Below are 12,467 nucleotides of genomic sequence, written 5' to 3' on the forward strand. Positions count from 1 at the left end.
GCTTAGTTTACATATAAATGTCTTTACAGTTTTAAGTAAATATTTATATTCTTTATTATTTGTTACATATTTCTTTTTAACATGTTTTGGTTAGAAATAATTGTTTTATACAAGTTTAATTCAGAAATATTTTATGTATTTCCTACGTACACTTATTTCGCTATTACATGTATATTCTTCATATGCTTTTTATTTTTACTTCTGTGTATTTCTATAATTATAGTGTTACTCCTGAAGATAATCAGTAAGTGTCCTAAAAGTAAAATATAACTTTCATAACAATGTCAAATGTTTAAGGTACGTATTTTTGTATTCACTTATACTACAATATAAATACAAACAAAACAATAATTTAAACTGCAAAATGCAAGTTAACGTCCCAAAATCTATAGTAAATATCATTTATTTCAATAAACTAATAGCAGGTTTGGAATTCTATTGTCTCTACAATAGCATTAAGTAAATTAATTTTATAATAACATATCTATTTTTATACTATTCTATTCGAATTTTAGTACATCAATATAAATGTTTTTGCTTTTACTTTCGTTTAAATCAATAAATATCATGCTTCGAATTCATCGTACAAAGATTAAGAATAAAGATAAGAAAATCTAGTACTTTTTTGTTGAAATTAGGTTTTATTATTAATATTATTATTTTTATTATTATAAGTTTAAAATGAACGTTCTTACGGTAGTTTGTTCACTTTATTTGAAGTAAAGTGAAGCATACGTGTTTTCATTTACTAAAAAAATTCGCCAATGTGAAACGATTATTCAACAAAATGACCATTCTATAATCGATTGATGGATAAATAAATTTTAATTAAAGTCAAATAAATTAAATTTTAATATTATTTATTGATTTAAATTCGTGAAATTTTGTTGTTTATTCCACCATTTGTTATCAAGCTGTAATCTATGCACGATTGTCGATACCTACCTGCAGCATGAATGAGAAGAAGATGACCTGTCGTTGGATCTCTGACCAATTGCAAGCCACCTTGAAGCCCGACGCCCATTTGTGGAAAACCGACAGGTTCCATCGGCATTGCTGCAACATCGTTCAATGGACCGTAAGATTAAGAAGAATGAAAATGCTTAAAATAATTATGCTTGTTATAAGTACATCATGCCACGATAATAGTAAAGTAAAATTCTCATTGCAAAATTCGATTTACTGAATTTTAATTTAACTCCTATTACATTTATCTTGGACATTATTTCGTGTAAACGTTAATTTCATTTGAATCGAAAAATTAAAAATCTTTCAACCCGAAATATCTAGACCTTATTTTCATAATCATGCATTTTACACATATTTGAACCGCTAGCCGTGTTACTGTCGATACAAATCTCTTTCGCAAGGAATTCAATGAAAGTCTTAAATCGAAAATAGAAGCGTTAGTGAATCATGCGTGTTCTCTCGAAGAAAGCAAATATCAAAACTTCGTGTATCAACTATATAACAGAAGTACGACAAGAGCATTTCCATTTTCATCGAACCCATATTTTTTTCACAACTTTCGAACGTATTCCGGCGAAGAATTTCCCGTCACTCCGGGAACTGCCATCGCTGCAAATTAAAAACCATTTTTAACCCAAACTGAAACGCACGGAAAGAAACTTCCGTGCTACCGTCGCCTCAATCATGATCAAAGAATCGACAGATAGCCGAAATAAATGCAGCGAAGAGCCGAAAATCGACGATTCGAATGCAGAAATACGTGAATGATTTAGATAACGGCAGAATGCACAACCAACGCGAATATAGATCCTGGTTGTTCGGCTAAATGTCACTCGGTCACTGAGGGGGCTCGGTCATCCTTGAAAAATGGGGATGAATTCATCCCGAAATCACGCTCAACGCCTCGAAAATGTTGCACAGAAAATAATGGTAGAGGAATAATGTTCAATGATTCCAGGAAGTCTGATTTCCGATCAGCCCCATTTTTTTCCAAAGTTCAACGATGCACCAACAATATGCAATTGCACCTTCTCGTGATTTGGACGGGACGAGAGTACTTTTCGAGATGTTTAGAAATAAAACATGTTTAAAGTTAAGTAATTTTGCTTCGATAGTACAAGAATCAATGCTTGCTAGCAGTGCACGCGCGTAAAAAAAATACATTTTCATATTGTAAATAATATGCTTTGAATATCGCTTGTTAAATCTTGAAATATTTTTATGATTGTAAACAAATTTTTCAGGTTTACCATGATATATTACCCGGGAAAAATTTTAATGGGAGATTCTAGAGGACAAAATGAAACGAAAATCAAGAATATCAATTTCTTGTCTGAGGCTTCGTTAAAAAGTTATTAAAAAATTAAATTAAGAAGTTTCAAATTATTCTGTAAAATTATTTTTGGTTGCAGGGGTCAATTACAATCATTTTTTGTGAATACATATACCCCTGAAATCCCACCCACTTTCGAGAAAAAAATTAATTACTGAAAATATAATGTCTGACCATAACTGTCTGTCCCCCTAAAAATTGAAAAGTATTAAATCATTCTAGAAAAATTATTTTTGGTTGCCCGGGTTAAATACAATCATTTTTGGTGAATACATATACTCCTGAAATCCCACCCACTTTCGAGAAAAAAATTAGAGTAGGTACTGAAATTTTTAGATGAAATTAAAAAATTTGAAATTATTCTAAAAAAATTATATTTAGTTGCAGGGGACAATTACAAGCATTTTTGGTGAATAGAAACACCCCCGAAATCCTACGCACTTGCGAGAAAAAAATTCCTTACCGAAAATATAATTTCAGGTAGAAATGTCACTCCAAAATTTCATGCGTACCTTTAAAACGTCATAACTTCTGAACGGATTGGACGATTTTAATGTTTAAAAAAGCAAACTACGCGTATTTTGGTGGGGAATATGTACAAATCGCAAAAATATTCGAAAAGTTGTTCCTTGACCCCGTAAAGTTAGAAAACCTCCATATAAATGGCCAAATTTTCAAACGATCATAACTCCTACAATAGTGAACGTATTTCAATGAATTTTAGTATGGAAGTAGAGCTTATCGATGCCTACAAAAAAGTATTAAACAACTTTTCTGTAGAGTGCTAAACAAATTTATTAAAAATGAAAAACAAATCTTTAAGAAAAATTGATAAGGGTAGGTGCTTAAATTTTTCGATGAGAAAAAAAATTTCAAATCATTCTGGAAAAATTATTTTCGGTTGAGGAGGCCAATTACAAGCATTTTTGGTGAATAGACGTACTCCCGAAATTCTACTCAGTTTCGAGAAAAAAATTCGAGAACGTGTGAAATTTTTCAACGGAAAAAAAAAATTTCAAATCGTTTTGGAAAAATTATTTTCAGTTGCGGGAGTCAATTACAAGCATTTTTGGTGAATAGACGTACTCCCGAAATCCTGCACATTTTCGAGAAAAAAATTCAGTACAGGCTGAACTTTAAACGTTAATAACTTTTTAACGAAGCCTTTATCAACAAATTGGGATTCTTGATTTTTGTCTTATTTTGACCTTCAGAATCTCTCATTAAAATTTTACCCAGGGGTGACCGTACACTCTGTATATCAACAGTCTGCGAACTTCCTAATAATAATCAATTTTATTTTGGTTTTTTAAAAATTACAAAAAGAAGCTATGTATTTCATGGTCATCTTTACATTCACAAATTAATTAAAAACCACAGTGAGCAATGATCATAAAAACTTATCATTCGCAAATTCCCATAAAACACCCTTGGCGAACTTTACAAGGATCTTTTCTTTATTGAGTTTCCAATTGATCACATTATGCAACAGAGGGATAGTTCTACAATTTACTGAAATTTAAAATAATCTAATTGAATTATTTCGTTATCTTTGTAATTTATAGTAGATGTAACGTTCCATATAAGTTTTGTTTTCCATCTGATATAAAATAAGGAATGACATTACTTATAAAATTATCTGATGTAACGACTGGACATTCACCTGCTCGTTCATGTTCTCAGTCCTACGAATATAACTTTAACACGTGTTTTATTTCCATTTGTTCCTCGACGTCCATATTTCAACACTTTTATCCACATAACGATTTAGACCTTAAAAGAGACACCCAAGTATTAATATCGGCAGTAACTGCATATTCTGACATTCAATTAGTCGGCGAATTACGTTCCGACAAGATAATGTATTCACACTATCGATCACTGAAAACTTGTAAAGAAGAAGTCAGTAATTTCAGCGACAAACAACACGAGTTCACAGAAGACCTTATGCTCGAGCATTTCAGTTCCTCAAATTGCACTCTTCGAAACCTTTTCAAAGCGGGAGTTTCTCCGATCGATCGTCCATCCGGGAACGGAACAGGTCCCGTCGACAAATAAAGACGGAAACAAGATGTACAAGATACCATCTACTAACACCACGACCAACGTGTTAATCAGACGACAATTACGGCTATTTACCAGCGAGTTAGTCACTTAAATCGATCCACCGGTAATAATTCACGAAGTCGTTAAAAAGTCATGCTTGTTATTTCGAAAATTCCGTACCGGTCGAGTAAATAAAACTAATGGCAGCGACGTTTCCCGAAAATATTTCCAGCGTCGCGCGAAACAACGTATCGAACGAGCGAGCCAACGCTGGTACGCGCCATGTAAAAAGATTTCCGCGGATTAACTAAATGGCGGTCACGGGCTTGCAAATAAATATCCGATTACTGGAATGATTTATCCGACCGCGCAATCCGCCAGAGATTTAACCAAAAAAAAAAAAGAGCAGCGTCCGTTGTAATGCTTGTTAATTCACGGAATTGAACGAAAGCAATAAATTCCAAGCACGGTAAACGCGAAAATTTAACTTTGGTAATTACCCAGAGCTAAGTTTCGCAATAGCCTACCGTTAAATCTTGTCCGTAACGCGATAAATTTCAAAAAAATGAACCTCCAGACATTAACAGCGTACGATATTAAGCTGTTCCAGGAGTCTTTGCGTTTTACGCGCGTTCAAAAGTGGGTGGATTCAACCATAGAAAAACGTAAGATTAATCGATAACATATTTTATAATTATTAGCAATCTTTTGAATAATTCTGAACGCTTTTCTTATTATAAAGACATTGTGTGAAAAGATTGTATTCTTCTATGTCTTTTTGGATTTTAATTAAAATAAAAATATGCTATTTTTGTAACAAAGATGCAGAAGGAAACAAATGAATTGGAAGGTTTGCAGACCTCCATCAGAGTTCAGCAAATTTTATTTGCGAATAACGAATAAAAATGTTAGATTCATTCGTGAACTAATTTTCGTTTACGTTTTAATAGTAAAATTTCTAAAATTAGAGTACATTATTTATGACTTTTTGATCTAATATATAAGTGAGCGGATTTGTGAGTAAATGTTAGTGAATGGATTTAAAATTTTTATTTGTTATCAACAAGTAAAATGTATTGTAAAATTAATATTGCAAACTAGGGATCTGTAATCATTTGCAGATTATTCCTAAAAAGAAATTTTTATTTTCGAAAAGGAATTTTGTTTTTCTTTTTCTTAAATCCGTATTGTGAAATAAAATATCAAATCTTGTATATTTCAATTTCTCATTTCTTGAAGATTGCTGAAAAATCTTTTACGTTTGGAGAACGTAAATCGTTTTATAAAGTCGATTAGGAGAGTCGTCATTTTTGGCATATTGTTTTTCAATACTTTAATTAATTACTAAAACAGTAATTTAAATTTTGACATTAGATTTTTACCAAAATTTACTAATATTCTTTTAAAAGGTAATTACAAAATTTTAGATCGTTATAAATAACAATCTCCTACTAAATTTTACTATTACTATACATTATATATTTTTGCAAAATTTATGTATTTGCTTAATATAAACCGTTTTTTAATACGAGCAGTTTTCAGTATTGAATAGTTATGGTGTATCGAGCAAATAATTCAGCAAATATTGTACGTTTTTAAACATTTTAATCAATTATTTAGAAATTAACTGAAACTCTAAAGTTGGGTTTTTACTAAAACCTACTTTGATAATAGTAATCGATAAACATCTAGTTCTTTCAGTAATGTGCAAAACTATTTTCAACAAAATTTGTATTCTTCTACTTTATTAATACAAAGCAAAACTATTAATACTGACGCGTAAAATACATAATTCCAGTGAATGGTATTTTTATTTTTACTAATATTTTTAAAATACAATAAGAGGATTTTTTAAGCAAAATTAATGTTGTTTAATATTAAATATTGTTTTGTACATAATCGTGTTCGATCAAAATAATTATCTCCAAATGAAATGAAAATTTAACAATCTACAAATGACAATAGATCCTTTAATAATGTATGAATAAACAAATTGATAAGAATACTAGTATGTGATGTACTATGAATAGAAAAATTGTAAGCATAAAACATTCTCTGCAAACCATCTTTATTCCGGGAGGAAAAAAACATTTGATTATTTCTTAACCACTTGTAATTTAGTAAATAGAGCATTACATTGATCAAAAGAAATATCAAAGATGCAACTTATTGCTGTTTGAATAATACATATTAATATTTCAACCTGAGTTAAGTACGAGGTTTGAAGACTAATGGAGAGAAACGAAATTAATTATTAACTTTATTAATTCTTCCAAGAACACTGTTTTATGTACTCGATAAGACTTTTTCTAATAATTTGTATATCCAATAAGACATTGTCTCATATTTTAAATACCTTGAGAAAGCATATTTGGTATTCTAAGTAAAATAATTAAACAGAAACGTCAAATTGAAAATTAATTTTCAAACTACCCTTCGTTTAATTATTTAAAATTCTCTATCTGATCAAAATCGAATATTAACGAATACGCAAAGACTAACGGAACAACCTAATATTTGCAAAAATAAACGAAATAAATATAAAGTTAATACTGATGTGCAAATCAATCTTATTGGAGTAATATACGATTGTATGCCACCCTTTTCTTTCATAGTATCAACTTCTGACAAATAAAAGCGTGACATTCATACGCTTCTCATGTTTCTCATTGCTACTGCCGCATTATCTATCTTTCCTTTTTGACAACATAACATGCCCAATATGTTCTTTCGTCATTTCTATTGTAATTCTTGAGATAAACGAGATATTTGAGCTGCGCTTGTCAAACACTGGCATGACATTCAGCGAAAGTCTCTATTTACACTGTATGATATTCATCCCAAATGGATATAAACAGGGTGAACCATGTAACCGATACAAGTCAATGTCTCAATGACCAGAGAGTATGTCGCAAAAATGTCGGAGAATGGTTTAATGGTCAGAAAGGCTGCGTCGTGTACGACATAACATTTAAACATGATACTGCTTTGTTTTTGTGTCCCATTATAAGGTAAACATCAATGTGTTTATAATACTACTAACCTTGTCGATTTCAATTTCCTGAAAGTAGTTTGACACGATTAGTATTAATTAGGTTTAATTGTCTAGTAATTTATTATCAAAATAATACTTCATTAAATTCTGTATATTAAAAGGAAGTATCCAACTGCATTTATTATTACTGTTATTAGTAACATCAGTTATAGTGTTATTTGACCCAGACAATTTTTATAAAAAAATATTTCAAAAAGCAGTCGTATAAAAATGATCGATTAGTCTGAATTTTGATCTCTTCAAAGATAATAACGCATACGTATGTATTAAACATTCAACTTATTTTAAATATTGTAAAGTTGTTAAAAAATATTCGTAATTAAACTTCTCGATAATATAAATCGGTAACACCGTTAATATCGGTTTGTATTTCTGTTTCTTTCGAAGAAAATAGTTTCTCGATCATTTGCCATCCGAAAATTAAACCACCATCGGGAAATTTTGCAATATTTCAACCTATTATTGAGATATTGATTTGTAAGAGATTACGTATCTCATACAACAAATAGATCGAGTTCAATTTCATTTTTTTGTTACACGGTGCTCATAAACCCAACATAACTTATGACAGTGTTTTTCAAACTGTGGATAGTGAAATCACTATAACGAGTCGCAATAATCAAGAAAAGACCCATTTGCTTTTCAAAGTCCTGAGTTCTCCCAAAGAGTAGAATAGATACCTTCAACTAAAAAGTTAATTTATACAGATTTCATCAAATTAAGTTTGTCATCGTTTTTTATTAAGATCAAAGAATTCCTGTTATTACGCAGGAAGAATGTAATTATGTTACTATTTACAACGATTCACATATTTATATGAACTATGATTTATAACTTTGACTCCATCAAAGACGAAACATTTTCTTGTTTACCGAAATAGAATCAACTTATGAATAAACATATCACATTAAATAAAATCTTATTTATACTTATTTTGTATCGTTCATTCTGGATTTGTTGACATTGTTGTAAATAATATTTTATACTAACTTTGATATTATTACTTTATTATACGTGTACTGTATGATAAAAAGTATTTTTACAGTGGGTCGTGAAGTTTGAAAAACACTGACTTTGAGATATCTTGATCGTAAGACTATTGAAGGGTTTCGACTGACCTCAAGCACAAATTATTTTGGCTTCTATAATAGACCAATTAGTAAATTTCGGTAATAAGTAAAAGTTACTACCTTTGCTTAAGTATAATTATCTTTCCAGCATGTAAATCGTTACATTACGTTAAAAATTAGGAAAACAAGAAATGCAAACGCTATAATGCATCAAATAACATATTAGCATTCACAAGTGTTAACTTATTGCAGTGAACACTACTCTGTAAAAACATAATATAAAAACACATTTCAAATTAATTCAAATGTTTTGGCACGTTTAAACACGAAATTTCGCATTCTCTTTATGTAGCAGGAGTTAACGTGGTTGATTATTTGTACCATCAGACCATTTGTAATTTTCTTATTCTTTTTAACCTTTCATGTACACTATTATGCAAAAGTATACAATAAAAAGAAATATTAATATACCAATCTACCTGCGTAAAAGATCGACGAAATAATTTCTTCTGCCAATAAATAATTTAAGCAAATATTCAAAAAGATAGAGACCATATATCCAATTCGGAGTATCGCAAAAGAACATTTTATACTTTCAACGAAATATAATAAAGTATTTAACAAATTAAACGAATAACGCATACGTTTAATAATCTGTCAACGACCCTTTGCGAGTAATAACTTGAAGAATGCGATTTTTGGCATACTACCGACAAGGTTCTGCAAAACAATATTGCTATCGTACCACCGAACTTCAAGTATGGTTGTTTCGAATTCTCTATTCTGTGCGTGTGCCTTCTTTACAAGAATTCCCCAAAGGCTAATCAGTTTTCAGTCCTGGTTCATGTTTGCAGGAGAATTCTAATTCTAGTTTAGCTTCCTCGTGGTGCACTTTGAGACGTGTAGCAGACAGCATTTTCGAACGATGTTTTAATTTCGTTCTAACTCTGCGGAGATCGACTTGTAAAAATCGTTTTATAAATATTTCTTAATACTTCAGTCTTTGGGCTGCTGATCCCATAACAAGAATCTGCTTAAACGTTAAAATAATTTCGAATAGAATTGATTATTGATTCTATCGACAAATGTAGACAAGCAATTTGCAGGACTTATAACACTTATCGATAGTTAATCTCCAAACTGTTCATTTCGTTTAGATAATCAGGTATCACTAGACATTCCTCAACAAAAAGAGACCCCTATCGAAATGGCAACAGTGTTAAAAATTGAAAAGGCGATCCAGAATTTAATCACGAACAAACAAACAACACTTGAGCCAAGAAACAACGATGTCCAATAACCATTGATGTTTTCAAGGGGTCCATATCAAGTATTTCTTCTTCAAATAAAGATATACAGGAAATAAACATTATTATTGATTCTGAAACTAATTCTAGTAGTTCTTGATATTATCACTGAACAATCAAATAAGAAAAAGGAAAATTATATAAAACTGTGGCACGCTTATGGTAGCACGATGGCGTTTTACGTTGGAGTACTGGTCGACAGTAGGGGAACCCCCCCCGAGTGAAGCTCGCCACGCGGTCGTTGGGGACTTTAAGTGTTTGTTGTATTACTATAAAAACAGTTTTATAAAACATCTCTTCTTCGCTACCTTTGTAATTTCGCTTTATGGTGTATTAGACCTGAATAAATTACATTTTATATTACTATCGGACCACAAAAACAATTATCCCATTGGATATTGGTGTTATCGATAAAATGTATAATTCATTTCTCACTTATGAAAGTTTAATGCAATTTTTAGAAGAAAGTTTCGACCATTCGGACGCAAGAAGCACTGTTTTAGATTTTTATAGAAATAAAAGATCTAACATTGATCTTATATTTTCAATAATGAGCATTGCAGGTAAAATTCTCTAATATGATGTAACTTTTGGTTTTGAATGTTGGGGATTATTTTTTTTATAAGCAATGAGGGTTCTAGATTTTGGACATTGAGCATTTACGTAAATAGTTATTGAATTTCCCGCTGAAATGTAGACAGTATCCATACGCCTTTGGGAGTAGTTGGGTCGAAGTGGCGCTGGTGTGGTTTCCGGTGGGTTTGGTGAATGGCACCATATTTAAGTTAGTTAACTGTATTTAAATAAATATATTAATATATATCAACTGGTATGTGGCTTCTCAAGATCGATCCCATAAATTCTCAACAATAGTAAAACAGATAGTAAACCAATTTACATATAATAATCCATTTCTGTGATAGGACAAAGAATTAAAGATTAAAAGATTGATAAATGTAGCACAGAAAAAATGAGAGCATACAACGAATCTTACTGACACAATAAATTACAAAAATTTAATAGTTCAAGCCAGAAAATTATTTAAAAGGAAAAAAGAGAATTTCAGAAGATTTGCAAAAAACCTTAATTTTTGTACGAATCTGAAATATACTTGGAATAAAAGTAAAATCTTAAAATATAAATGGGCAAAAATTAGTCAAATGAATAGCAAGGAACATCTTTAATTCGAAACCCAAATCACTACTGGCTTTAATTAAATAAAAAGTTTCCATGGGTTTCTATTGATCCGACCTATTGTCTCGAATCTTATCCTAATGAGTTTTTTTACATTTTAACTTGAAGTATAATTTTCTACTAAATTCACGAAATTCTAAATCATCTCTAGGTCTAAATGAAATCAACTATAACGTAATAAAAAACCTACCGATAAAATATAAATTAATTAATTCGTAATTTCCTGCGTTCTAATGATTTTACTGCCAATCAATATGGCTTTTGTAAAGTGTGGTCCGATAGTAATAGAAAATGTAATTTATTCGGGTCTAATAAACTATACAGCGAAATTACAGAGGTAGCGAAGAAGAGATGTTTTATAAAATAGTGTGGATACTGTCTACATTTCGGCAGGAAATTCAACAACTATTTACGTAAATGCTCAATGTCCAAAATTTGGAACTCTCATTGCTTATAAAAAAAATAATCCCCAACATTCAAAACCAAAAGTTACATCATATAAGAGAATTTTACCTGCAATGCTCATTATTGATAATATAAGATCAATGTTAGATTTTTTATTTCTATAAAAATCTAAAGCAGTGCTTCTTGCGTCCGAATGGTCGAAACTTTCTTCTAAAAATTGCATTAAACTTTCATAAGTGAGAAATGAATTATACATTTTATCGATAATACCTATATCCAATGGGATAATTGTTTTTGTGGTTCGATACTAATATAAAATGTAATTTATTCAGGTCTAATACACTATAAAGCGAAATTACAAAGGTAGCGAAGAAGAGATGTTTTATAAAACTGTTTTTATAGTAATACAACAAACACCTAAAGTCCCCGCGACCGCGTGGCGAGTTTTACTTGGGGGTTCCCCTACGGTCGACCACTATTCCAACGTATAGCGTCATCGTGCGGCCATAAGCGTGCCACATAAAGGAAGACCTACGATTGATGGTTTGAAGAGAATCATTGATTTCTCTGAAATCGCGAAGAAAAAAAGTAAGGTGTTGTTCCTTTTGGTGAATATTGACGTTAAAAACACCTTTAATATGTTGTAGCGATCAAGGAGGAATTAAGAGAAAGAAGTTTTTCCACAGAATTAAGGCGGGTTTTTGCTAATTATCTACACAATAGATCCATCATTGTAAACACCATACAGGGTTCTATGCTTAGTCCCATTTTATGGAACCTGGTTTGAGATGAAGTCCTTGACTGCAATAACACAGTTCCAACTGATTGATATGTTGATGATTTAGTGCTTACAGTAATTATTAAAGATTCCAAGCGAGCATAACTTTACACTGAGCAGACTCTGACCAGAATTAGGAGATGGTTTAACGATAAAGGTCTGGAAATAGCTATGGAAAAAACTAAAATTCTGCTCCTTATGATATAACCACTGTTGAGGATATTAAATACCTGAGCTCCATGGGAAGCTCGATAGAGTTAATAAAATTTGTTAAATTCCTTACGTACCAAAGGCACATTCTCTCGGACAC

At 31.0% G+C, this 12,467-nt stretch overlaps 1 protein-coding gene and 1 long non-coding RNA gene across 9 annotated transcripts in view; one reads left to right on the forward strand and one right to left on the reverse strand.

The window, feature by feature from the left end:
• LOC143341159 (uncharacterized) overlaps window positions 1-12,467 on the forward strand; it is a 618,628-nt gene that overhangs the window by 443,996 nt on the left and 162,165 nt on the right. The window lies entirely within an intron of this gene.
• The window catches only part of Wge (BAH domain and coiled-coil containing protein winged eye), a 646,012-nt gene that overhangs the window by 50,120 nt on the left and 583,425 nt on the right, over window positions 1-12,467 (reverse strand). For all 8 annotated transcript variants that reach the window (XM_076763823.1, XM_076763827.1, XM_076763824.1 and 5 more), the window contains one exon: window positions 946-1,056. In XM_076763823.1, the coding sequence (XP_076619938.1) occupies window positions 946-1,056 (111 nt within the window). The remainder of the gene's footprint in view (window positions 1-945; window positions 1,057-12,467) is intronic.

This window comes from Colletes latitarsis, chromosome 4 (assembly GCF_051014445.1).
Source record: "Colletes latitarsis isolate SP2378_abdomen chromosome 4, iyColLati1, whole genome shotgun sequence".
NCBI lineage: Eukaryota > Metazoa > Arthropoda > Insecta > Hymenoptera > Colletidae > Colletes > Colletes latitarsis.